Genomic DNA, 22,237 nt, shown 5'->3' with positions numbered 1-22,237 from the left:
AAAATCAATGATCTTCACAGTTGCAGGTCTTAAACTCTATAACAGGGGAATATTACAGACACTTGAAGGCCCGCGTGCTGCAAAGGGGGATTAATCCAGGCAGATATATGTGTCCACATGGAATCTGCCTCATTTAGATGGTATTGCATGTGGCTCTTTTTCCAGAAGTCCTGTGGTGTGCATCAAGTGATCCAGGGCCGATGACTTCAGCACTCACATGAGGATTACTCATCTAATGAGGGGGTTTGCAGCTCGGCCCCCGCGTTTCTGCGCACCGTTACTGTCGTTGCACCGACTTCTAGAACATTTGTCATTTCGCGACTGGCTCTGGGGTTGCTTTTTCTTTGTATTTTCTCCCCCACTGGGGCACACACAAGGTAGCAGTGACATTAATCACATGAAGAAAGCTGTTCTGTGCACAAGTGCAGTAGAATGTAAGTTCAGAGCGTAAATTTAGAGTCTAAATTTTGTAAAAAGAGAGAAAAACTGAACTCTTCAAGGCTCTATTTAGCCAAGGAGGCGGAGGGAGGGCTGGCCTGTTTGCCGGTCAGCGAGGCCGCGGCGTCATCCCCAGCTTCGTGACGCCGCTGAAGCCGCTGTGGCCAGCGAGGAGCCCCCAGATGTGCCCCCCCCCCCCCGCAACATCTGCCCGGGAGCGTCTGATGCAACCACAACATCACCACGTGGCCACGCACAGCTGTTCCCCGCCGCCAGCCAATAGCAGCCGGCTCCGCTACACTGGGAGGCGGGGCCATCCCGTCTGCCCCTCGCCGATAGGTCGATCCGCCAATCCATCTGCAGGCGGGGTGGGCCCTCCGGCGGGGCGCGGGCCAATGGCAGGCGGCACCGCCCCTGGCCGCGACGGAGCGGGCCGGGGCCGGGCCCGGCGCGGGGGAGGCGCCGCCGCCGCGGGGGCCGGAGCGGGCCGAGCCGCCGCGCCCGCTCCATGGAGGCCGCGGCCGAGGCCCCGGGGGGGCCGGCGGCGCTCAGCTGCTTCTCCTACAACCAGGACTGCACGTAAGCGGGGCGGGAGCCGCGGGGATGCGGGCGGTGGCGGGGAGGGCGATAGCAGCGCGGCGGCGGCCGGGCCTCACGGCCCCCACCGGGCATGAGGGCCCGGAGCGGAGCTGGACCTACAGGGGCGACCCCCCCCGCCTCCGCCACGGATCTGGCTCCGTGAGGCCCTGGGCGAGGTTCTCCCCCCAACTCCCCCCCCCCCCTCCCCGCCGCGGCCCGGCGCCGTGGGATCCCCGGCCCCACAAGGCCCTGCTCGGGGGGCAGCTGGCTCTCGGTAGACACCCGCGCATAGCCCCAGGTTAGGTCTCTGGGGCAGCAAATTCAAGAGGAATCACCCGTTTTTACCTCCCCGGCAGTTTGGGCAGCATTTTTGGGTGGTCAGAGACGTGGCTGGCTGTGAGGGCTGTGTCAGCCGGCCTGTGCTGTGGCCACTTCGTAGATGGCAGAGTTGCCCAGGGCTCTGAGCAGGCTCTGGGTGAGGAGCCCGTGCTCCCGTACAGCCCCACCACCGCCGCCTCAAGGCAACAGAGGGTTTCCTTGGAGCCTCTCACCCTTACACCGTTTCCAACCTGTGGTTTACCTGCTTCAAAGCCAATCATTTAAGAACCATTTCCAAGCGGGTTTCCAACAAACATCCTGAAGCCACACACAGTGTCCGGCAGTCGTAGCCCAGAGCCAAGATCACCCCAGATCACGGGGAACAAGATAAGAATCACAGATACCAGCCTCACACCTGGAAATATCGTTACCTTTGCAGCACTGCTTTGCATTTGCTGTGTCTAAACAAAGAGCGCTTTGATGGGTGGCGATGTGCTGCTGACGTGAACCTGCTGGCCACCGCCACCAGCACAAATGCTGTGTGTTGGTATTCGGGCTGGCTGCTGATTTAAGACCTAGATGTTGCTGCTTACTATATCTGGAACTGAGCAGAGCCAGCTCTTGGCATGACTTGCTGCCATTAGCAGCTAGAGTAAAGCTTCCACAGCCCTCACAAGTCAGTGTGTCAACGTGGGTGGATCAGCTTAGGAAACAGCCCCCTTTTTATGTCCCAAGGGTCCTGTCTGCAGCCTCCTAGGTAGAGATATGCCTGTTCGTTCCTCCAGCAGCCACGGGAACATCTAAATGGATGACAGTTTGCTCTCCCACAGGGATACTTGCCTTCTGTAGGCTGCAATAGCCTCAGATGGAAAGCCATATTCTTGAGTTTGTTACTTTATATGCTTTAGGTTGAGAGTGGAAACCGAAGTTGTGCCTTCACAGATCACTGTACCAGGAACTGCACATTTTCGCTATCTGTAGAGACTCTTGCTGTCACCTGGAGGCCTTAAGAGCTGAACTAGCAGGTTTTTGTCTTGTCTCTGCAGCTCCCTGGCAATTGGAACCACAACTGGATACAGGCTTTTCTCCTTAAGTTCTGTGGAGCAACTGGACCAGGTCCACGAAAGCAGTAAGTCTCCTGTTTCGCTGCAGTGGAATATCTGCCTCGAGGGGGTGATCCTGCTCACTGCTGTTGCAGAGATGGCATCTGTTTCTGCTGTACCCATATCAGGAGAGGAACAGCTCTGGTTATTGCCCTGTGCACAGCAGCCGTAAGAGTGAGCTACAGCCTTGGAGAAGCTTCTGAACAGTCAGTGCTACATTAACAAAGTTGAAGGACTCCCACAAGCTTAGAGTCCAGGTTCTTTTTCACTGCTGTCAGTCTGTCAGCAGCAGTTTATCCTGCAAAACAACATTCAGAGGTAGTTTACCACTGGCATGTTTCAGATACATGGACAGGAGTCTGCAGACTCCCAGCACAGATGCTGGATAGCTTGCAGGCTTTTAGTCCAATGTGGCATTTACAAGCAATATGTTTTTAACAGGTTTTCCATGTAAGAAGGTCATTCACAGCAGGCTTTCAGTTATTAGCTGTGCTCAGAGCAGCATGCAGTGCACTTAACAGCCCGAAACAAGTCAGGCCTCATGGAGTGTGTACTCTAGTCTGGTTCAGGCCACAGCCAGAAGTATTTCAGCTGAGATGCACTAGAGATACACTTCACAGCTGGGATACACTACTCTCTCTCCACTGGCTATAGAAGGACCCTCAGCAACAGACATGGCTGCATTGTCTGGAACAATGTGCAGACTCCTTTCCTCTTTGCCTCACAGGGTAACTAAGTTGCTATGCAGCAGCAAGCCATAGACTTACACTTATATTTAAAAGTACTTAGGAGTTTAGATTGCCCCCAGAGTCAGGCCAAAGGGAAGCAGGTCCCTGCTGATGACATGGTCAAGGTGATGGACTGAGACATGAGCTGTGGAGCAGTCCTTGTACCTCCGACTAGAAGTGTGCCCGATGATTTAGGTACAGGTCCAGCAAGACCACTGTAATGGTGCCTTCTCAACACAAGAAGAATCATTCCAAACATGGTCTCTGCAAGACATACCACACTACTATTCACCACAGCCACACTGGAGCTCTCTAGAGACCACAACCCCAGCAACAGGGGGAGTTTAAACATGTCATCCTTCCCCAAGGAGGCTGGGAGAAGCCAGACATGCTGCAGAATAAACAGTTACACACAGCTTGCTCCTTACCTCAACAAGTCCTAGCTTATTCACCCCCTCCAAAAAAACACCCAACCAAGCTTGAGGAGCTCCTCCTTTTTATATCCTCTTCCCAAGGATTAGCTTCAGCTGGAGGGCCCTGCCCAGGAGAGGCACAACAGCACTGTCAAAGGGGGCTGGCTTAAATTCTGCCTTCAGGGCAAGGTTCATTAATCCCTTCCTGCTCTGACCTAAATGTTTTGTGCCAGGTATGAGAAATTTTTAGCAAAAGCAGATGTTGAACACCTTAGCACTGAGCATTCCGACCTGATTCCCTCTTAGAGTCTTCCTTGTTGCTGCGCTCAAACCAACCATAAGCCAAGCTAAAGACTCTGTCTTGCTTTCCTTCTGTGCCCAGATGAAATCCCAGATGTTTACATCGTGGAGCGTCTGTTCTCCAGCAGCCTTGTGGTTGTGGTCAGTCATGCCAAGCCACAGCAAATGAATGTCTACCACTTCAAGAAAGGGACAGAGATCTGCAACTACAGCTATTCCAGTAACATACTGTCCATCCGGCTGAATCGTCAGGTAAGAGGCTGGGGAAAGGGGTTAGCCGGAATTGTCCTACTCTGTCTCTTTGCTGGTATTGACTTTCCAGTTGGGATGCTACTGCCTAGTAGAGCGGCGGTAGCCTGGGCAGGTCTGCATGGAGACTGTGAATTGGGACTGGAGGGGCAGATACCGATCATCTCCTGCCAGCTCCACCTCAGGCTTGGTGACCTCTGAGAGAGGAGCAGGATTGCTGCGGGTATCATCTGCCACAACTGTTTGCTTCAGTAAAATGAAGCTAAGTCCTTGTTTTCGTAGCAGTGACACAAAGGCTTTTTGTTGTCTGCCTTCTTGCCTATTCAGCATGCAGCTCTGCCAAAAAAACACCTTTTCATCTTTCTCCCTCCCTTGGATTCCACATCCTGAGTTCAGGCCCACCTCTGCCATCTTGGTTGCAAATGAGACCTTCAAAGTTGGTAACAAAACCCAGGAGTAACTTGAACTCCGTGGATGAGGTGAAAGACTGCTTCTCAAGTACTGCTAGCAGCTTTGTTTTATTTTTAAAGGTATAGAAAACATTCAGACCGCTTAGAAGAAGGCTTTTAGAGTGTTATTTATTCTCTGAACTGACACAGCCTCATGCAGCCCTGGGCCCTTTTGGAGGATTTTAAATCATCTTTTCTTTTTGTCCATAATTATTTTCAAAGTATATGCCTTAAGAAGCAGAGGACATTTTACAATGAAGAAATAAGCAGTCTGTGTAATTGTATATAATCAGCCTCTCCTCAGTTAGCAACAGAGAGTCCTGCAGTAAGGCTCTGCCATAAGGAAACTCTGGGTTGAGTTTCCAGTAAAGCTGTGTTTGACCAGAAGTTCCTGTACTACAATTAAATCTGTCCTAAATTGATTTTTTTCACTTAAACTTACAATGGAGCTGGCAAAATAAGGACTTCCTTTGAATTGGAGATAGATGTATATGTGTAAAAATAAACTGGGAGGTTCTGCTTAGCAGCTCTAGGAGATTAGTGTGAGAATAAAATAAGTTCAGGCTTTTCCCCACGTGCTGCTCTGGAGATTGCCTGAAGGTGATGCATAGGCCCAGCTTTGCAGCCGCGTTCCTCGTCTGCTTTATGAGCTTGGGTTCAAATCCTGGGCTGAGCTTATCCTCCAGCCGTAACACAGACAAGTGTGGAGAGGTTTGAAGATGCTACAGATAGTTGGGTAGACAGAAATCACTGTTTCAATCTATGTTCACCATGTAAACTGCTGGCATCAGGTTCCGCACATGCTGTGACACTTGAACCCCTTGCCTGGACTTCTGTATGAACGCTTTACTTCGTTAAAAGTCCATAGAAGGACAAATCCCATACAAGGCATTAACACAGGAAAATGGTGGCAAATAAAACAGCAACAGGTCTCAAACAAATGGTGCGTGTTTCGATTTGATCTCTCTCTGAAAAAGTCCTTGTTGTGTAACCGAGCCAGTCCCTCCGTTGTTGTTGATCCATGGGAATTCTTTGTTCCAAGCTCCATCATGACTCTCAAGTGTGTTAAAGTAGATCATGATTTGTCTCAAAGCGGGGAATAAGGCTGTGCTGTGGGACTGATGAGGAGCTCTCCTGCAGCCTCCCTGGGTTTTCATTCACCACTGAAACCCTGCTGAGCCCTTTGGAGAGGTTTGATACTCTTCCCTGGCTGTGTCCGTACCCAGCACATTTAAGTCCTCGACACACAACTCAGTTATCTAACCTGATTCAGGTCAAACTGAAATACTAGAGAAAAATCCTGGTGAACAGTGACATTTTGTACAAGACGCAGTGCCTTGGATCCTGTGTAGCCATCACAACACCAGGCACCTTCTGTCAGGCTCCGTCTGCATGCACAGTGAGGATAAAACCCGTTGCTCGTCTCAGCGGGGTTTGCACTGACGTTAGCATGGGCTACAGGGCTGCATGGAGGGCAGGAGGCAGAGAACCAGCCCCTTCCAACCCCTACTGAGCTTGTCCAGGCCTCCTTCGCCTGTTCACCTCCAAACCCCGTCACTTTCCTGGATTTCGTCCCTGTCAGTGCCAACATCTCTTGCTGCAGCTCTGGCTGTTGCTTTGCCGTCATCTGGAAACCTCCCTTCACCTGTACATCAATAGCAGCGCGTTTTGCAGTTCTGGGAAAACACATGGTGGCTTTGCCGAAATCAGCTGTATAAATATTACTCTGACGGTCTCTGCTAGCAAGTTGATGGCTGTTACTGTAGAAATGGCAAAGTCTTCCTGGAAATGCAGAATGGCTCTGACACAGCCCCAGATGCTGTGGTTAGCAGGAATAGAAGTGGGAAAGAGTTTGATCCGAGAGTAATGGTGGAGCAAGGCAAAGATTTTCTAATGTGGGTGTTTTAAGTTAGTGACTAAGCTCCACATTTAGATACTAAATCAGTGGCCTCATTTCTAAAGAGGTGGAGGCTTCCTGTACATGGGTTCGGGTGCTCCAACTTCAGGAGCCTGGATGGAGTCTGGCCTTACATTTTTATTGGGAGGTTTTCAGTCCTTCCGAACATTTGGCACTAACGTAGGTGGAACTGTGCACTCGCTGGACTTAGAAAGCACAACCCTTCAGCCGGATCCAAAGCTTGGTCCCAAAAAAAGCCTCTCTGCAAAATGCCTCCGTGGTAACACACAGAGATCTGGACCAAGCGGAGACGCAGAGCTGAGTGGTCATGGAGATGGTGGCCCAGTGCTACGGTTACAGCGTTAGGGCTTCCTTTTTCCTTTCTGCCTTTCCTCCCCATCACTTGGCAGCTCCTCTCTTAGCACCTGCCTCTTGGCTGGGTGGGTAGGTGGGTGTTCCTGACGAGGTCAGCAGAAGCGGTACAAGCACATGAACTTGGAAATGCCCTGCCCATCTGCCAAGATGGTGTAAATGCTTGGTGTGAAACACTAACTGCTGTCACTGTCCCTGAACAAATGTTTCTCTGCCCAGTTTTTAAGCGATTCTGCTGCACAACTCAGGCCACGTAAAGCAGAGTCTTGCCTGCTGATGCAGAACGGTAAAAGAAACATTAATTGGCTGAACAGATGCTTTAGGGTTAGCAGCAGTAGGAGGCCCATCACCTAAATATTCGCTCCCAAATCAGGGAAAAAGTCAGGGCAAGAGGCACGTACTCCCATCTGTAGGTATACTGACAAGCAGGATTGGCAGCCTTTCTGCTGCCTGGTCTTCATGATCAAAAAGTAATTTGCTATGAAAAGAACTGCAAGGAAAAGTTAGGGTAGGAATGGATGGCAATCAAGGCGCCATGGCTAGGTTATAGCCCTGACGGGGTCTGGGGATGTGGAAGATCAGGTCGTAGCAGAGTAGCAGAGAAGCAGTCATGACATTTTAGCTGCTTTCTAAAGCAAGACCCGGTGCAGGCAGCTCTCAAAAGCAGAGTCATACAAAACCAAAGGTTGTCCAGTGAGAGGGGATGGAGAAGCAGAAGAGATCATGTTCCTGTTACATTTCAGTGCGTGTGAAATTCCTGTTGAGTTTTTCTGCCAGTGAAGATTTGGGTGTGCGAGCTGTGGGAGCAGCAGACAGAGGCACCGTGCCCACGCTGGCGAGGTTCTGTGCATGTCCCTTGTGTCCTTGCAGAGGCTGGTTGTTTGCCTGGAGGAGTCAATTTACATCCATAACATTAAGGACATGAAGCTTTTGAAGACTATTCTGGATACGCCTCCAAATACAACAGGTAAGCATGGGAGAACTGTGTGAAAGGGAGAGATCAGCTCTGCAGGAGCTTTGTAAAGCCACAACACAACACTCATGTTAGAATTTAAACCAGCCTGTGGCTTGTGTATCCTAATTTAACACTGGGGACCCAGAAATGCATGGAGTCACTCAGTTGTGCTTGGGAGAGCAGAAACCCTGCTCTGTCCTGAGCAAAACCATGATCTGTCCCAAGCAAATTCATCACAGGAGAGCAGAAAAGGTCAGCGTGGTTTGATTTCACCCCCAGGTTCGGTCCCTTCCTGTCCTTGTGGGGGATGTCTGTGCAGCTCCCAGTTTCCCGCAGTGTGCCTTTATTCTCTTTCACAAGCGGAAAGCTGTAAGACAGCTCAGGACCGCAAGTTTCCCTCCCCATATAGGACAGCTTGAGACTCTCCCTCCGGGGCTCCCTGCCCTTCCTTCACCGTGCCCTGCGTCAGAGAGTCCGGCGGTGTTTTTGCTTTCCGGACAAAGGAGCCCCGCTTCCCCGTGCTGCCGGCATGAGTCAGCTCTGCGGCGTCACGCTGTGCTGCGGAGCTCGGCACTCCCTGCAGACCTGCGGTTAACCCAGGTTCTCTTTTGGCCGTGGACATGCACTGCTCCGCTAAGGTAGAAAGCTCCTGTGATTACTTATGGGTTTGGGGTCAGCTCCCAAAGTGATTAGCGCTGTGAAGATCACCCGGGGCAGAAAACGCAGCCAGGCACAGCACTAATTCCCTGCCAGGGAGTTCCCAGGAGCTCAGGCTGCCACCTGATATTATTCCATATACGCTGCAAACCCAAGGGGCAGGGCAGGGCAGGTGGCTGCAGAACAGATCCTCTCTGTGCAGCGTAGGGTGAATCCAGCTTTCCTGCTCATCGGAGAGGAGCTATTTTTAGCCGCGGATAGGGAAACTTGGCCGAGCGCCTGCGGCAGCGCTGCCGTGTGTTGCTGTGATATCCCGGTCGGTCGCAGGCTGCAGCATCGTTTCACGGGTGGTTAATCGGGAAGTTGCTGATGTGCTCACGCCTGCCTTCTGGGCTTTCAAGGGATGCTTTTCTGGTGGCTCCCCTGACCTACTTCAGGTCTCAACAGATGGCCCCTCCATGTGGATTAAACATACTAAATACTGCAAATATAATTAAAGTTTAAAACCTTCCCGAGAAAGCCCAGCAGCGACAGGAAGGGCAGGGAGACCCAGGCCTGAAGCTGTTCTGCAGCGGGGCTGAATGATCATGTCACGGTTTAAGAGCAACAGCAATCAGCGCTCACCGGGACAGGACTAGGCTGCTGCAGATCACAGGACTTCATACGGGCTTAATTTTTTAAAACCCCTTTATCACAGCAGCTGTCGTTGAAATGAGCCGAGTGACAAGCGCTGTGCCACGCGTGCTCCCTTTGTCCCTGAACCATCTGCTTTGGTCCCAAGCGTGACCTCGAGGACAGCATGTCCAGGAGGTCGAGGCAGTCCAGCCTCACCGCTCTTTAGACAACCCTTTTCAGAGCGGGGATCTGTGGTGATGGGGTGTAGGATCACACTGCAAAGTGGGCACCATGGGCACGGTAACACCAGCACGACGAGGACTGGGATTTGCGGCACACCCACCAGCCAGTCGCAGTGAGATCCCTGGCTGTTCCCAGCTAGGACCTGGCTCCCAGTCCATCCTCTTCCATGCAGGAGAGGAAGATGCCCACGGTGGGCGAGCCTGTTGTTTTTCACGTATGCTCAACCATGTTGTTTTTCATGTGGCTCGTGTCAGGGGCAGGATTTGCACTGAGGAGGCTGCAGTGCTCGCGCTGACGCCTGTGCCACAAGGGCACATCTCGGGGATGACTGCAGCTTTGGAAACCACCTCACGTGGCTTCCCCAAGCCCCAGATCTGCCTGGACCTGCTGGCTTGAGGGCAAGGCCAGGCTTCTCAGATGCAGTAGCTTTTTCCCATGCTGCTTGAGGAAGCCACCTGCGATGTGACGTTCCCAGAGGTGCCATCCTGAGCAGCACCAGCCTGCCTCCTCCCTCCTGAGCCCGCCACTGCACGCACCCACCCTCCTCAGGGCTGTGGGGCTGCCAAGAGCAGAGGAGCATCTTCAAAGGCTGCCCGTCTCCCTTGTGATCCTAGTTCTTTGTGCGTCCCTGAGGTCAGCCCAGTACACTCACATCTGTGTTTTCCCCTGGCCTGGTTTCCCATCCGCCTCTCCCAGCCAGGCGCAGAGCAGAGGGAGCGGGTGACTCACCCCAGCCGCTCAGAGCTTGCTTTGTTTAGCTCCAGCATTCTCTAGATCCTCCACTTAGAGAAAGGGCTTCGCTGATCCCCCCGTGCTGCCTGGGCTGGGGGGGAGACCGTCCTGAAAAGACACCCTTGCTCATCACAATCAAAATCTCTGGGCTGTCGCTGCCTTCCTTCCATCCCTCCCTCTTTAGGTCTTCTGATTGCCTGCACTTTGCTGCTGCTGTGCCTCTTCTCCCTGGTGCGGTGCGTGCCGTCGCTGGCACGATGTAAATGCCTCTGATTGATAGGGAGTGGACCCCTGGGGCCCCTGGCCGATCCTGCAGCTCCTGGCTCCGCTGCGGTCTCTTTGTTTAGTTATAAACAATGACCTAAAATGAGAGCTTCAGCCGATCCTTCCCCGCTGCTGGGCCTGGGCCAGGGCCGTGTCCTGACACGACGGGTTGCATGGCATGTGTGCGCACATCCGTGCATATACGTGCACGCGTGCGGGCGTCCTGTTTGGGGAGTCTGGCAGCATCCTCGGCAGCCTTTAACCCCGCGGCTTCCTCCCCGTGGGAGACTAGCTGGGACTCCCCGGCAGGGGCCAGGAAGCTCAGGTCATGCTGAAGCCTTGAGCTGGATTTGGGAGGACTGTGAGCACGCAGACGTTGTGCAGGAGGCAACTGAGACCCATTTCTGTATGTGACAGGATTCACCGGAATGGGTCCTCAGCCAGCGGCAGAAATGAGAGGCAGGAAGAGATGCTCTTTTCCGAGGTCACCTGGGGGACAGGCGGATGAAAACATCCATCCATCCCTGTCTCATCACGTAATTCCTGCTCAAATGCTCATGTTGGCATAAAAACAGATGGCTATTATGGGGAAGAATTCCTCCTGTGGTTAAAATTTAGCTAGGTTCAAGCCGGAAACTCCCTGCACTGTGGCATTTCCTTTGTCTTTCTCTGCTTCCCTTTTCCATTCAGAGAAAAAGGAAACGGCGCTGCCCAGCTCCACAGCTGTTGCCTTGCCGTGCCAGCCTTCACATGCCAGGTTCATACGGGGGCTGTGTCCACACTGCACTGCTCCTCTGAGCTTCTGACCCAGCACCTACACCCTGCGCACATCTGGAGGTGCCCAGATGTGCCCGGACAGGAGTCCTTGTTAGCCCTGAGCCCAAGATGTCCCTTGCTGTGTTTCACACACCTATTCTTGCCTTCTCAAAGGAGATGATTAAGGAGGAGAAGCCAAGCGTGTGCTGAAAAGCAGGACCTGGGCTCCTACCGAGCAGGGTTTGGGGAGGATGGTGGCTGGGAGAAGGGAGCCGTACTGTCCCGTACCAGCAGGTGTCCCCATGGCCGAGCCATTGCCAGCACACAGCCGGCGTGCGCCTGGTGCCGGCCACTGCCCCAAAATGAGCCTGAACCCCCTGCGGTGTCCCTGGCTGCGTTTCTGCTTTTCGTCCTCCACCAGCAAACAACCTCAGCTCTGTCCTTCTTGCCTTGCCAGGTCTGTGTGCTCTTTCGATCAACCACGCCAACTCCTACTTGGCTTATCCCGGCAGTGCGACCAGCGGAGAGATCGCACTTTACGACGGAAATACTTTGGTAAGTGTGAAGCTCGCCCATTTGGATACCGGCAGGGACTGAAAACAAACAGAACCACAGCAAAGCCAACAGGGCCTTTGGGAAGGATGAATAAATAACACTCCACCGAGCTAGACTGCGAGGGAATTGCCCGGGGCAGGCACGTTCCCCGTCCCCCTTGCTTGGATGCCATGCAAAGCAGATGATAGCCTTCTTGACATCAGGGCATCCATCTTCCAGTATGGGATATTGAGGAAAACGTGACCCTTTACCCTACAGCCCGAGGGACGCTGCCAGGCTGGCACAGGGCTTCCTATAGGGCGTTCCTGTAGGGGCTTCGGCAGCATATCCCATGGGATTTATGTGACCAGGGTGGCTCAGGGAGGGCTGGAGCTGCTCCGGGCGCAGCGCAGGACCTGGAGCAGCTGCTTTGCCGTGCCGCGGGCTGGAAGGGATGCCGGACCCAAAGTCACGGAGAGGGTGAGGAGTCCAAAGCCCGATCAGGAAATCTGTCCCTGGCTGGAAGCAGGGTCATGATTATCTGCTGTTTATGCCAGGGCTTTGGATTACATAAGGCTGTCGCTCTGTACGTGCAGCGGGAGCCGAGGATCTGCACAGGGGAGGAGCAGAGCACAAGGGGAAAACACGCTGCTGCTGTGAGAGGTACTAGCAAGGGCCTGGGCTCCCTGCAGGCATCAGGGTGGTGTCGCTGCAGCAGGATTTGCTGTACAGCCGAGCGAATTGCAGGGAGGCCAGCTCTGTCTGCTCAAAGAGATGCCAGGCTTCAGAGACGGTGCAGTCCATCCCACGGCCTGGAGAGGTGGGGAGCTGAGGACCTCTGCCCCTGAAATGAGCTTTCTGTAATCACAGTGGCCATAGTAGGTGGAGAGTGAGCTCAAGGCAGGGCAAAGATAAGAAATGCTGAGGATGTTGAAGGGGTACCATAAGTGCGATATGATCCCTTGAGTCCATATCGGCAGGCCTGGATAGGGTGCGAGGCAGGGAACACCCTGCCCTTACGCAGTTCGAGGAGCAACGTGTCTCTTTGCACTCACATTACCTTCTGCCCTACAGAAAACAGCCTGCACGATTCCTGCCCATGACGGGCCTCTGGCTGCTCTTGCCTTCAACTCCACCGGCTCGAAGTTGGCAAGTGCTTCCGAAAAAGTGAGTGAGCGCTGCTGCGAGCACCCTCCCTGCTGCCCATGCTCTCTGCCCGCGGCTGGCAGGGGGGTCCCAGCCAGCTCGGCTGCCTGGAGCATGGAGAGAGGACCTCAAACTGCCTGTTCTTAAGCACAGCCAACAGAGGAGGGGCACTGAAAGGACTCTGACTTTGCCTTGCTCCTGCATGATCTTTCCATTTGCATTTTTTGCAGGGCACAGTCATTCGTGTATTTTCCATTCCTGGTGGGCAAAAGCTCTATGAATTCCGGCGAGGGATGAAAAGGTCAGTTCATTCTTCTGTCGGTGACAAATACACAGAGGGCTCCCGGAGCAGAAACATAAACACAGGGACAGAGCAACGTCAGATCCTGGTGGCTGTGGCATCTTTTGCAGAAAGAAAACAAGAGCGAGCGTATCAGATAGAAATGTCATTGTGCCAGACAGCCACGCTGCGCCCAGCTGCCTCCGGCAAGTTTAGTGATTCCATTCAGTGTGTCGCAGAACAGGGTGATTGCAGAGAACAGAGGTAGATTCTCTCCATTTACTCTGTCCTTTCTTGTTTCTTACTTGAAATAATGAAGTCCCCAAAGTTATTAGCCCAACTCTTACCCTCTCAAAGGAGGTGTTTTGAAGCTACGAAGTGATTTCCACAGAGCCCAAGTCTCGATGGCAGGGATCGGCTGTTGCTGCTCTTCTGCAGGCTCCCTCAAATGTTTTCAGTAGCTCTTTCCCTGACTTTTCCTTCTTCCCCATCCCTGACCTGCCTGTGATTTTACACCTACTTCTGCAAGTACACAAACTGCCGTGACTGAGGCACCTGGCCCTGCCGGCCTGTGCAGGAAATGCCGCATGGATGCAGCTACGCAGAGCTTTGCATGTCCTCCCTGGCCTTTGCAGTACCAGAAGTTTTAGCTGCTGTAGTGAGGCCAGCACAGATGTTCACTCCACAGACAGCTCTGCGAGCAAGGACATTTCCACCCCTCCGGCTGTTAGTCACTAACTGGAGGATACCCCCAGCTGTGCTGAGCAAAGGGATGAGGGAAATGCTCGGCAGTCAGCCTGCAGGCTCGGCGGCAGCAAGGCAGGGTGCTCCTCCATGTACGTGGGTCTCTGTGAGCAAAACTTAGCAGTTCCCCTTGAACAGTACGCCATGAAGTGACCAGTCCTGTGTTTGCTTGGCCTTAGGTATGTGAACATCAGCTCTCTCGTGTTCAGCATGGATTCCCAGTTCCTCTGTGCTTCCAGCAACACGGAGACCGTGCACATCTTTAAACTGGAGCATCTCACTGACAGGTGAGGGGTTTAGCGTGGGTTAACCTGCCTGCCCCACGGGTGTCTCTGCTTCAGACGTCTGCCTTTATGCAGCTGGCTTCCATTTCCTCACCACATACTCTTCATGAGCTATACCAGCTGCAAACCATCTCTTTGGCTTTGTGTCCTGCGGGATTCACTCCTTGGAAAAGCTACACACTGCATCCCTGCTGTCAGCCTTTCCAGGCCTTCTCTGGGTTTATTAGCTGCCACCGTCCCCTGTATCCAGCTAGGCTGCTGTGCAATGAGTGCAGGTGCTCCAAAGAAAGCCTTTGCGTATCTGAGATCAGGATCATTTTGGCTGTTCCTGATCTGTTTTGCCACGGCTGATTGCGGTATTCCCACTGAAGCTGCTTTGTGACCCCCTCAGCCGGCCAGAAGAGCCTCCAACCTGGAGTGGTTACATGGGAAAGATGTTCCAGGCTGCTACCAACTACCTCCCTGCTCAGGTATCGGGCATGATGAACCAGGATCGAGCCTTTGCCACTGTCCGCCTGAACATCTCCGGACAAAGGAACATCTGCGCCCTTTCCACGTATGTATTGACATCTGTGTCCCCTCTGCCACGCCATCCTGTAAGCAGACACAACTATCTCCACAGAACACCCCCACTGCGGCCCCTTATCTTGCAGCCGTGCCTGCAGAGCACGCAGTGCGGGTGCGTGCTGCATCTGTGTGCCAGCGCAGATCTGTTTGGACTCACGATGCTTCTGCTTTTCTCATCAGGATTCAGAAGCTGCCTCGACTGTTGGTGACTACGTCAGATGGACATCTCTATATCTATAACTTGGACCCGCAAGATGGAGGGGAGTGTGTCTTAATTAAGAAACACAGGTAACTATGCCTCCAGACACATCTGATACAGAGGCTGATCTTTTAAAAAATTAAGGGAAGTTTCACCTGAAAGCACAAAACGGAGCTGTAGGAGCAAGAACATTAGAACTGACTTTGTGATTTGAGCCGCCTGATCTGACAGACGTGGGTGGGAACCATGTCAGCAGGCAGGGACATGGGGCTTCTTGCAGAAGAAACCAGAGACATCTCCAGTCCCTAGGCAGTTGTGGGACATCTCAGCTTACAGAGCAGAGGTGGGCAGGCTGTGCCTTAGGAGGTGCCTCCAGCAGCAGAGCACTGACCACCGTGGTGGCCAGAGAGCAGAGCACCTTCTCCAGGGATGAGTAGGTGCTGGAGAGCTGATTTTGGGGGTAGGATGGCGTGGCGTGACACTGGGAGTTTCTGTAAATAAAAACCCACACAGATGCACGCCTGCAGGCATGCGCTGCCAAAGCAGAGTCTTCCGTGATGCTGTTCAGTTTGTGTGCAAATTTGATTAAGCACGTAACCACCCCCCCCGCCACACACACACACACAGATCTGGGCTACTTGGCTCCAGATGTGAAGCCTTTGGGGTGGGGTGCGATGTAACATGTGCTCGAAGCCAGGAGGTGGCTGACAGCCAGGAAAATGCCAGCAGTTTTGTTGTTGGTTTTTTTTTTTTTTTTTGAAAAGCCACAAAAACAAGGGCACTTGAAAGCTGCGCTGTCCAGCGTGCTCCGGCCGCCCTCCGACACCGCGCGCGCCCGCGCCCGGCCCACAGCAGCCCTCCAGAGCCGGCGGGCCAGCTTCGTATGTGGGTTCCTCTTAGCGTCAGAGGACTGAAGAGGGCCCTTGGGTCATGAGTTACGTTACATCATACTATATCTCTGCTCAAACTCCATCCTAAACTAGCCAGGGCTGCTTTTCCCATCTAGTCCACTCCTGTTGGAAGCCCTTTGGAGCCCCCTCTGTGATTAGAAACACTGTTTGCTTTTGTAACCTAAAGCTTTTGTGGTCAATCTGTTCCCTTCTGTTCTCATGCCAGCATTGTCCTCTAGCCGAAATAGTGCTTTCCCTATCTTCTGCTTCCCCCCCCGCTTTACTTGTAGAGCACAATGCTCTCCTCCTCTGCAGCGCTGCTAGGGCTGCAGGCAGTGCCTGGATGCGGTGATGCGGACGGGTGATGTGCTTCAAGGAGACGTGGATGCATAGAATCATAGAATCACAGAATGGTTCGGGTTGGGAGGGACCTTAAAGATCACCTAGTTCCACCCCCCTGCCCTCGGCAGGGACACCTCCCACTAGACCAGGTTGCTCAAAGCCTCATCCAGCCTGGTCTTGAACACCTGCGGGGATAAGACACTACACATGTGCTTGTCTTAGCCAGTGCCGGGGGAGGAATGGTTGGGATCAGAACTAACTCTTCTCCCCTCTCTTGCTCCTGTACAATTAGTCTGCTTGGCTCAGGAAAGATGGAGGAGAACAAAGAAAATGACCTTCGGCCTCCATTACCTCAATCTTATGCAGCAACTGTAGCCAGACAAAGTACAGTGCCTTCAACTTCGACCATGCCAGGTAAGCATCGCGTCTGCCCCTCCTCAGGCAGAAGCAAGAAAGCCACCTGGGGCACAGCGGAGTCTCCCAGCTTCCGAGGGTTCAACCAGAATCCCCGCTTGTGCAACGCAGATGGGGGCAGCAGGACTCCCTGGAGCTCACACGCTTCATCCCCTGCCCCAAAACCAGGCCAGGCTTCTGCTCTGCTTCCCGGGCGCCCTTGCCAGTGCTGCTCCTCCTTGTGCAGAGCTGCACCACAAACGGGCTCACCCACAGTAACCGCATCCGAGCTCCACAGTTTGTCAGACAGCAGCTGCTGCCAGGCTGGTTTCCAGGAGTTGAAACTGGGTGCAGAAGTCAGATCTCACTGGTTTTGTAGCAAGATCGCTACAGATTCTCCCGAGCCTGTTACACCTTACCCTAAGGAAGCTAGCACTAAATTCTTGCAGGGGAAGACTGGGTGACTATCTTAGTATATTCCCAAGTCTGAAGATGTGGATCTTATTCTGAAACTGGTGCTTACATTCATGGCGGGAGGAGCAAAGCCTCTGCCACAGGAGCTAGCCATGTAGCCCATTCCCTATTCTGTCGTGTCAATGGAGATACCTTTCTCTTCTGCAGTCCCCCGGAGCTCTGCCAAAAAGCCAGAGAAAGCAGCTCTGTGCTAAAAAGGTGGTAAAATAGTATCTCTGCTGTTTGTTTCCAGCCTCCTTCCATCCATTTATCCATAATGTTTTGTATTTTCACTTGTCAGGTTATTCGGAGGACGGCGGTGCCCTGCGAGGAGAGGTTATCCCAGAGCATGAGTTTGCAACCGGACCAGTGTGTCTCGACGACGAGAATGAGTTTCCTCCTGTGAGCATTCGGGACCCCTAAAACTGCCATTCGGCCCTCATGCTAAGAAGAAAGTATTAACCTCTTACAGAAGAGATACTCTTGCCCCCACCTTGTCCCAGTTCACTGTGAAGCCTGAAATAACTAATTAAGTTATAGGGACAGTGCCAGGGAAATTACACCCCCGCTAAATGGCAGCTGGGAATGAGGCAAAGATGGTCAAACCTAATAATTAGAGATGGGTCTGCACAAACTTGTTGAATGAAGTGATGTTCGGATCCAGATCTAACCTTTGTGCCTTGCACAGATTTCTAGTATTACCAGGAATAGCTTTAATTTGAACAATACCATCATTTAGAAATAAAAACTTAATACTCCCTGTTGCATTTACAGGCAGTTGTATTAGCTTGCGGAATGCAACCGGGCCATACCTGAACCTCACCAGTCTCTTCATTTCCAAGATAACGGAAAACTCCTTTTCCAAGTACAAAGATGAAAGGCATAACAGAGTTTTAAACCGTTTTATGATTTTTATATGGCACTTTCTCAGTTACTGTTGGAAGAAGATACTGGCTTTTTGAAGTCTAACGTAAGCCGGGCAGTGTCTCTCGGCTCCTTTTCCTGTTACATTTGTTAAGTATCTGACCCCTAAATGGACAGATGTTGGTACCGTGCTGTGGTCTGGTTGTAATCAGCGGTGTCTTCCTAATAGTAATGCACTAATACAGCAGAATATTGTAATAGATTTCAAGTTGTAGACTTGGCAGATTTTTTAATCCCTTACTCCATTTTTACATATCCTGCTGTTGGAGTTTTGCCAGAGAAGGAGGAAGTAAAAACTTTATCGGGATTCCAGGATTTGTTCCATGTGCTGAGGCTGACCTCTGCGAGGCACTTCCCTATTAACTGATGCAGAGCGTTATTTAGATAAAAGGTGACTAGCTTTGAAACAGCACTGCCGAAACCCAACTCAAGTGGCATAAACCTCAGACCAGCTCTCTTCTGTCACCTGTAACACGACCTGCTGCAAACTGAGAACAAGAGTTTTCTAGTTCTCCTGCTCCATTACCCAGGAAGGATATTTAAAATGTCCCTCCTCTGGTCAAAGCCGCGTGGCCACGGAGAAGCCGGTGGCCCAGGCCCCCGCAGGGAGCAGCAGGGCCAGAGAGAAATCCTTTGCTTCCTTCTGCTGAACCTGCTCTCGAACATGTGGTTTGGGGACAAGCAAATGCCAGCGAGCAGGAATCCCGCTGCTCCTGAATGAGCCTTCCTGCTGGGACCGTGCCCTGTAAAAGCAGCCCCAAACCCCTGCTGTGCAACAGCAGGCGCTTTATTAAATGAACTTTGATCTGTCAAAATCCTGTGCTGTAATTAACCTGACAGACTAACTTACATGTGTAATGTTAGGGAGGAGGTGGTGTGGGAGGGAAGGCGCTTTCCAAAAATACTCCCTGATACGGTGGCTTAGCGATTGGAGCTTCCAGAGAAAGTCTCTGCAGCCGGGGCCCGGGCTTTGCCCCTCCGTTGCTGATGGGAACGTGGTTTGCATCTGGTTCTGCTGGTTAGTGCGGCGCTGGCTCCCGCTGCGGCAGTGCGTACGGAGAGTCGGTCGGGGTGTTTTGATGCTCTGAATTTCACTGAACTGCGCTGTTTGCTCAGTGCTGAGATGTTCGGTCTCAATGACGCGTCAAGGGGGGTTTCAGGCGTCGGTCACTTCTGTGCGGAGAAGGAAGGGGAGAAAAACCTGACCTTATCCAACAAAAATGTTTTGACAATTTCTGCTTTGCAGAAACATGGGAAGGGTTTTGTTTGTTTTCCAGTGTGCAACAAAAAGACATTTAAAAACCTCAAAACTTGTGACAAAATGGAATATTCACCCGCAGCCCACACCACGAGCATGGCTTTGAACTTAGACATACTTTTGGAGAAACAGCAGTGCTCAGACCCAGCAGTTCCTCTCCATTTTGAAACATCTTGCCTTCCCCTGACCTCAAGCAAGACTTCAGAGGCTCAGCTGTTAAGAGCGAGGAAAAGCAGCTTCAGTCTAACGTAAAATCTGTGGCTGATTGTGGAAAACTGCCTCTTCATTAACCAGAAGGAGGGACGGATCAGAGAAGAGAAGCCCAAGAAGTGCTCATAAAAAGTGGCCTCGACAAGAGTCAATGTGGATGTTGCTACTGATGGTGCCGGGACCGCTGAGGGATCCTGCGGCAAGAGGTTAAACAAGTTCAATTCCGTCTCTTGCTTGCATTGATGGGGTGGATTAAGCGCTTTCAGGGCCGCTGTTGCTCTTAGGCAGAAAGGACTCGGGCGTTACTGAGATGGAGAGCAGGCTACAGCCTCGGGTGAGGAGAAGGTGCCGCGCTGGAGAGGACGCTGCTCTGCGTGGTGCTTTGCGGGATGGGAAGAGCAAATCCAGCTCTGCCTGCAGATGGTTGCAGCGATTATGGCTGTTTTCTGGTGACCTGCCCGAGCGGCTGCCACCCTTCTCCGGGTTTCTCGGTGTCGGTGAGGTTTCCAGTGGTGTTGGGAGCTGTTGGGGGGTGTGTGCTTCGGGCCAGGCAGGGCACTGCTTGCCCAGCTTCACTTCCAGGAGCCGCTGTGGTGGCTCTCCCCACCAAGGCATGGTCAGGACAGCTTTTGGGTAGTGCTGTGAGGTTTGACAAAAGAAATCCTACAGGCTCCAGCAAGCAAGATGGCCCATGTGGACCTGGGGAATGCAACCAGGGGATCTTCTTAAAGCTTCTGGGCTTCAGGTGATTTCTTCCAGCAGATTGCTCGGTGCTTTTCCAGGCACACGTGATCCGTCCTGCATTTGGCTGCACACTGAAGCTTGTCAGCTTGGAGACCAGAGCCGGTGTGAAGACTGTCGGGAGAGCCATTTCATTAAGCTAGGATAGATTGCATACAGCGGTCAGCTCTTCAGACAGCTTCCCATCGCTGATACGCAGATAGTCTTTAGAAGCATCTCTTTCACATCGATTTTTGGCTACCTCCAAAACTGTTTGGGCAGCCTGCCTGTGCTGCCGAAGGATGCTGCTGCCCGTGCGTGCCCGTGGCTCCTGCCTGCAGGGTTCGTTATGGGATGCACAGCGGGGAATAAACCCCCCCAGGCAGTGAGCAGCAGCCGTCAGCAGCCCCCGCTCCTGCCTGCTCCCTGGAAAGACGGGCAGGAGCACCACGGCCGCCCTCGACAGCACGACGTCCCCACCCTGGCAGGGGGAAGAAATCAGTGCCCCAGCCTGGGGTCCGCACGCATCCCTGCTGCTCCAAACCACGGACCTCAATCCAAGCAGCCAGGCTGCAGATGCATCTTCGGCTCCGCCAGACCGGTATTTGCCCAAGTTCCTCCTCGCTGTTTGCTGGCTGGCGTTTCGCTCGTTCTGTTGCGCGAATATGCGACACTAATGATTGTAAGTGATTTTTTCTTTTTAACAGCTGGCTGTTAGCAAAGGAAAGGCCATAGATTTTGCAGTGAAGCTTTACTAGTAATCCTGTTTCATGGGGGATGAGCAAGTTTGTCAGAACCTGACAGGCCTCTTCTTCCTCATGGCAGCTCCTGCCCTGGTAGCTCAGACGGGCAGCTGGGGCGTTCAGGATTAAGCCCAGTTTATCAGCACATTATCTGAGGGAAACGTGCAATCCAGTGCCAACGCTTGCGCCTCAAAACCAGGCAGGTTTCATGGTCCTGAAGGCCATGGAGAGACAGATCCCAGGAGGAGGAGCTGGCACACACCAGCTGGGGCCGTGGGGATCGCACCTGCACCGCTGGGAGACGCAGGTCCCGCCTGGCGAGGCTGGAGCTGGTAACGGGGAGACGTGTCCCTTGGCTCGTGGTTGGTGTCCGCAGAGGCACCCGCCCCGGGTGCTGCAGCAGCTCTGGCCAAGCCCCGTCCAGAAGCAGGTGCTCATCTTACCCCGGGTCTCCAGCCTCGTCCCGTGGCATGAGCAGCTGACGTGACGTGGTTCAGGGTCCTCGCTGCTGCCTGTTCTTCTCTGCGCCTGCTTTCCTCTTTCACACCAAGGTTTTCCTGGTACTCGGGCTAGGCTTCCCCTCCCCTAAGGCAGTCGGACACGTCTTTAACTGTGGGCTCCATCTGGAGACCCCGGAGAGACGCGGTGACGCACGGCACACACCTTTCCCCTCCCGCCATGCCAGGAGCTGAACTTTTTGGGAGGACTTGGTGAGGCAAACGGACCTCACCCCCAGTAATCGAACTCCTGCCAGCGTGGCGGTGCTCAGCCCAATGCCAGCGAGAGGCAAGGCAGCCTTATCACCCAGCCAGATGGTTCCTGTTCCCAGGACTGTAAATTTGGGGAGGGGGAAAGTAAATAAATAAAGCGCTCACAAATCTGCCTTTGAATGGAAAGTAAAACACTGCGGGACATCCCTCCCCCTTCTCCCATGTGCGTAAAACCAACTTGAAACACACCCTGTTGCTGGGAAAAGTAAGGCCGTTCTGTTTTGATTTTGGTAGATAATCTTGTGCCGTGGAGGTCAGCCGGGCAAAGCGAAGAGGTCATGATGAGAAGCAAACATCCGCGCTTAGGACAGCTGCTGGGAAGTGCTTTGGAAAAGCCAGGAATTTCGAAGAACAGATTTGTGAGTCCCCAAGATGAGGAAAAAAAAAAAAAAAAAATCCAAGGTGGGCCACTGCTTTTTCCTACGGTATGTTTAAGTGAATACCGGGCCCCGCTAGCCCCCTGTTTTAATTCGTGTCCGGGTGGGGTGTCAATGTACTGTATGCACATCGCTATATTTAACAAACTATACGTTAGAACCACAATGTAAATGCTAATTTAAGCAGATTTGTATGTAACCAGAATTTTATATACCCGTTTGTCCCCGTTTCTAATTTATGCTGTTTTATGTGTATAAATGTACTTATAGGAAGATATATTAAACTTATGTCTTTGTACAGTATATACATACTATTTTACCCAGGCAAAGTATTT

General features: G+C 52.6%; 1 protein-coding gene across 3 annotated transcripts; it reads left to right on the top strand.

Annotated features, from left to right (window-relative positions):
• Window positions 1–871: 871 nt before the first annotated feature.
• Window positions 872–22,205, top strand: WIPI1 (WD repeat domain, phosphoinositide interacting 1). 3 transcript variants are annotated; one of them, XR_010073316.1, is made up of 14 exons: window positions 872–1,017; window positions 2,382–2,464; window positions 3,962–4,131; window positions 7,717–7,813; window positions 11,526–11,623; window positions 12,677–12,769; window positions 12,979–13,049; window positions 13,952–14,059; window positions 14,448–14,612; window positions 14,804–14,911; window positions 16,347–16,468; window positions 17,202–17,302; window positions 17,675–20,694; window positions 21,760–22,205. XR_010073316.1 is itself a non-coding variant. In XM_063352319.1 (13 exons), exons 1-13 carry the CDS (start codon window positions 947–949, stop codon window positions 21,805–21,807), a joined length of 1,335 nt encoding a protein of 444 aa, XP_063208389.1. In that variant the 5' UTR covers window positions 872–946; the 3' UTR covers window positions 21,808–22,205. The 3 variants fall into 3 exon arrangements, 2 of the variants coding, with proteins under 2 accessions (XP_063208389.1, XP_063208390.1); XM_063352319.1 differs by lacking the exon at window positions 17,675–20,694; XM_063352320.1 differs by having other exon boundaries at window positions 17,675–22,205.
• The last annotated feature ends 32 nt before the right edge of the window (window positions 22,206–22,237 follow it).

Source organism: Chroicocephalus ridibundus, chromosome 14 (assembly GCF_963924245.1).
Source record: "Chroicocephalus ridibundus chromosome 14, bChrRid1.1, whole genome shotgun sequence".
NCBI lineage: Eukaryota > Metazoa > Chordata > Aves > Charadriiformes > Laridae > Chroicocephalus > Chroicocephalus ridibundus.
This window is presented reverse-complemented; position numbering and strand designations above follow the sequence as displayed.

What these genes read in the sequence shown, in the direction of transcription:
- WIPI1 (XM_063352319.1), top strand. Translation starts at nt 947, where the DNA reads ATGGAGGCCGCGGCCGAGGCCCCGGGGGGGCCGGCGGCGCTCAGCTGC. An exon ending in TCCTACAACCAGGACTGCAC is followed by an intron (nt 1,018 to 2,381) that starts GTAAGCGGGGCG and finishes TTGTCTCTGCAG; the next exon opens with CTCCCTGGCAATTGGAACCA. An exon ending in TGGCAAGTGCTTCCGAAAAA is followed by an intron (nt 12,770 to 12,978) that starts GTGAGTGAGCGC and finishes CATTTTTTGCAG; the next exon opens with GGCACAGTCATTCGTGTATT.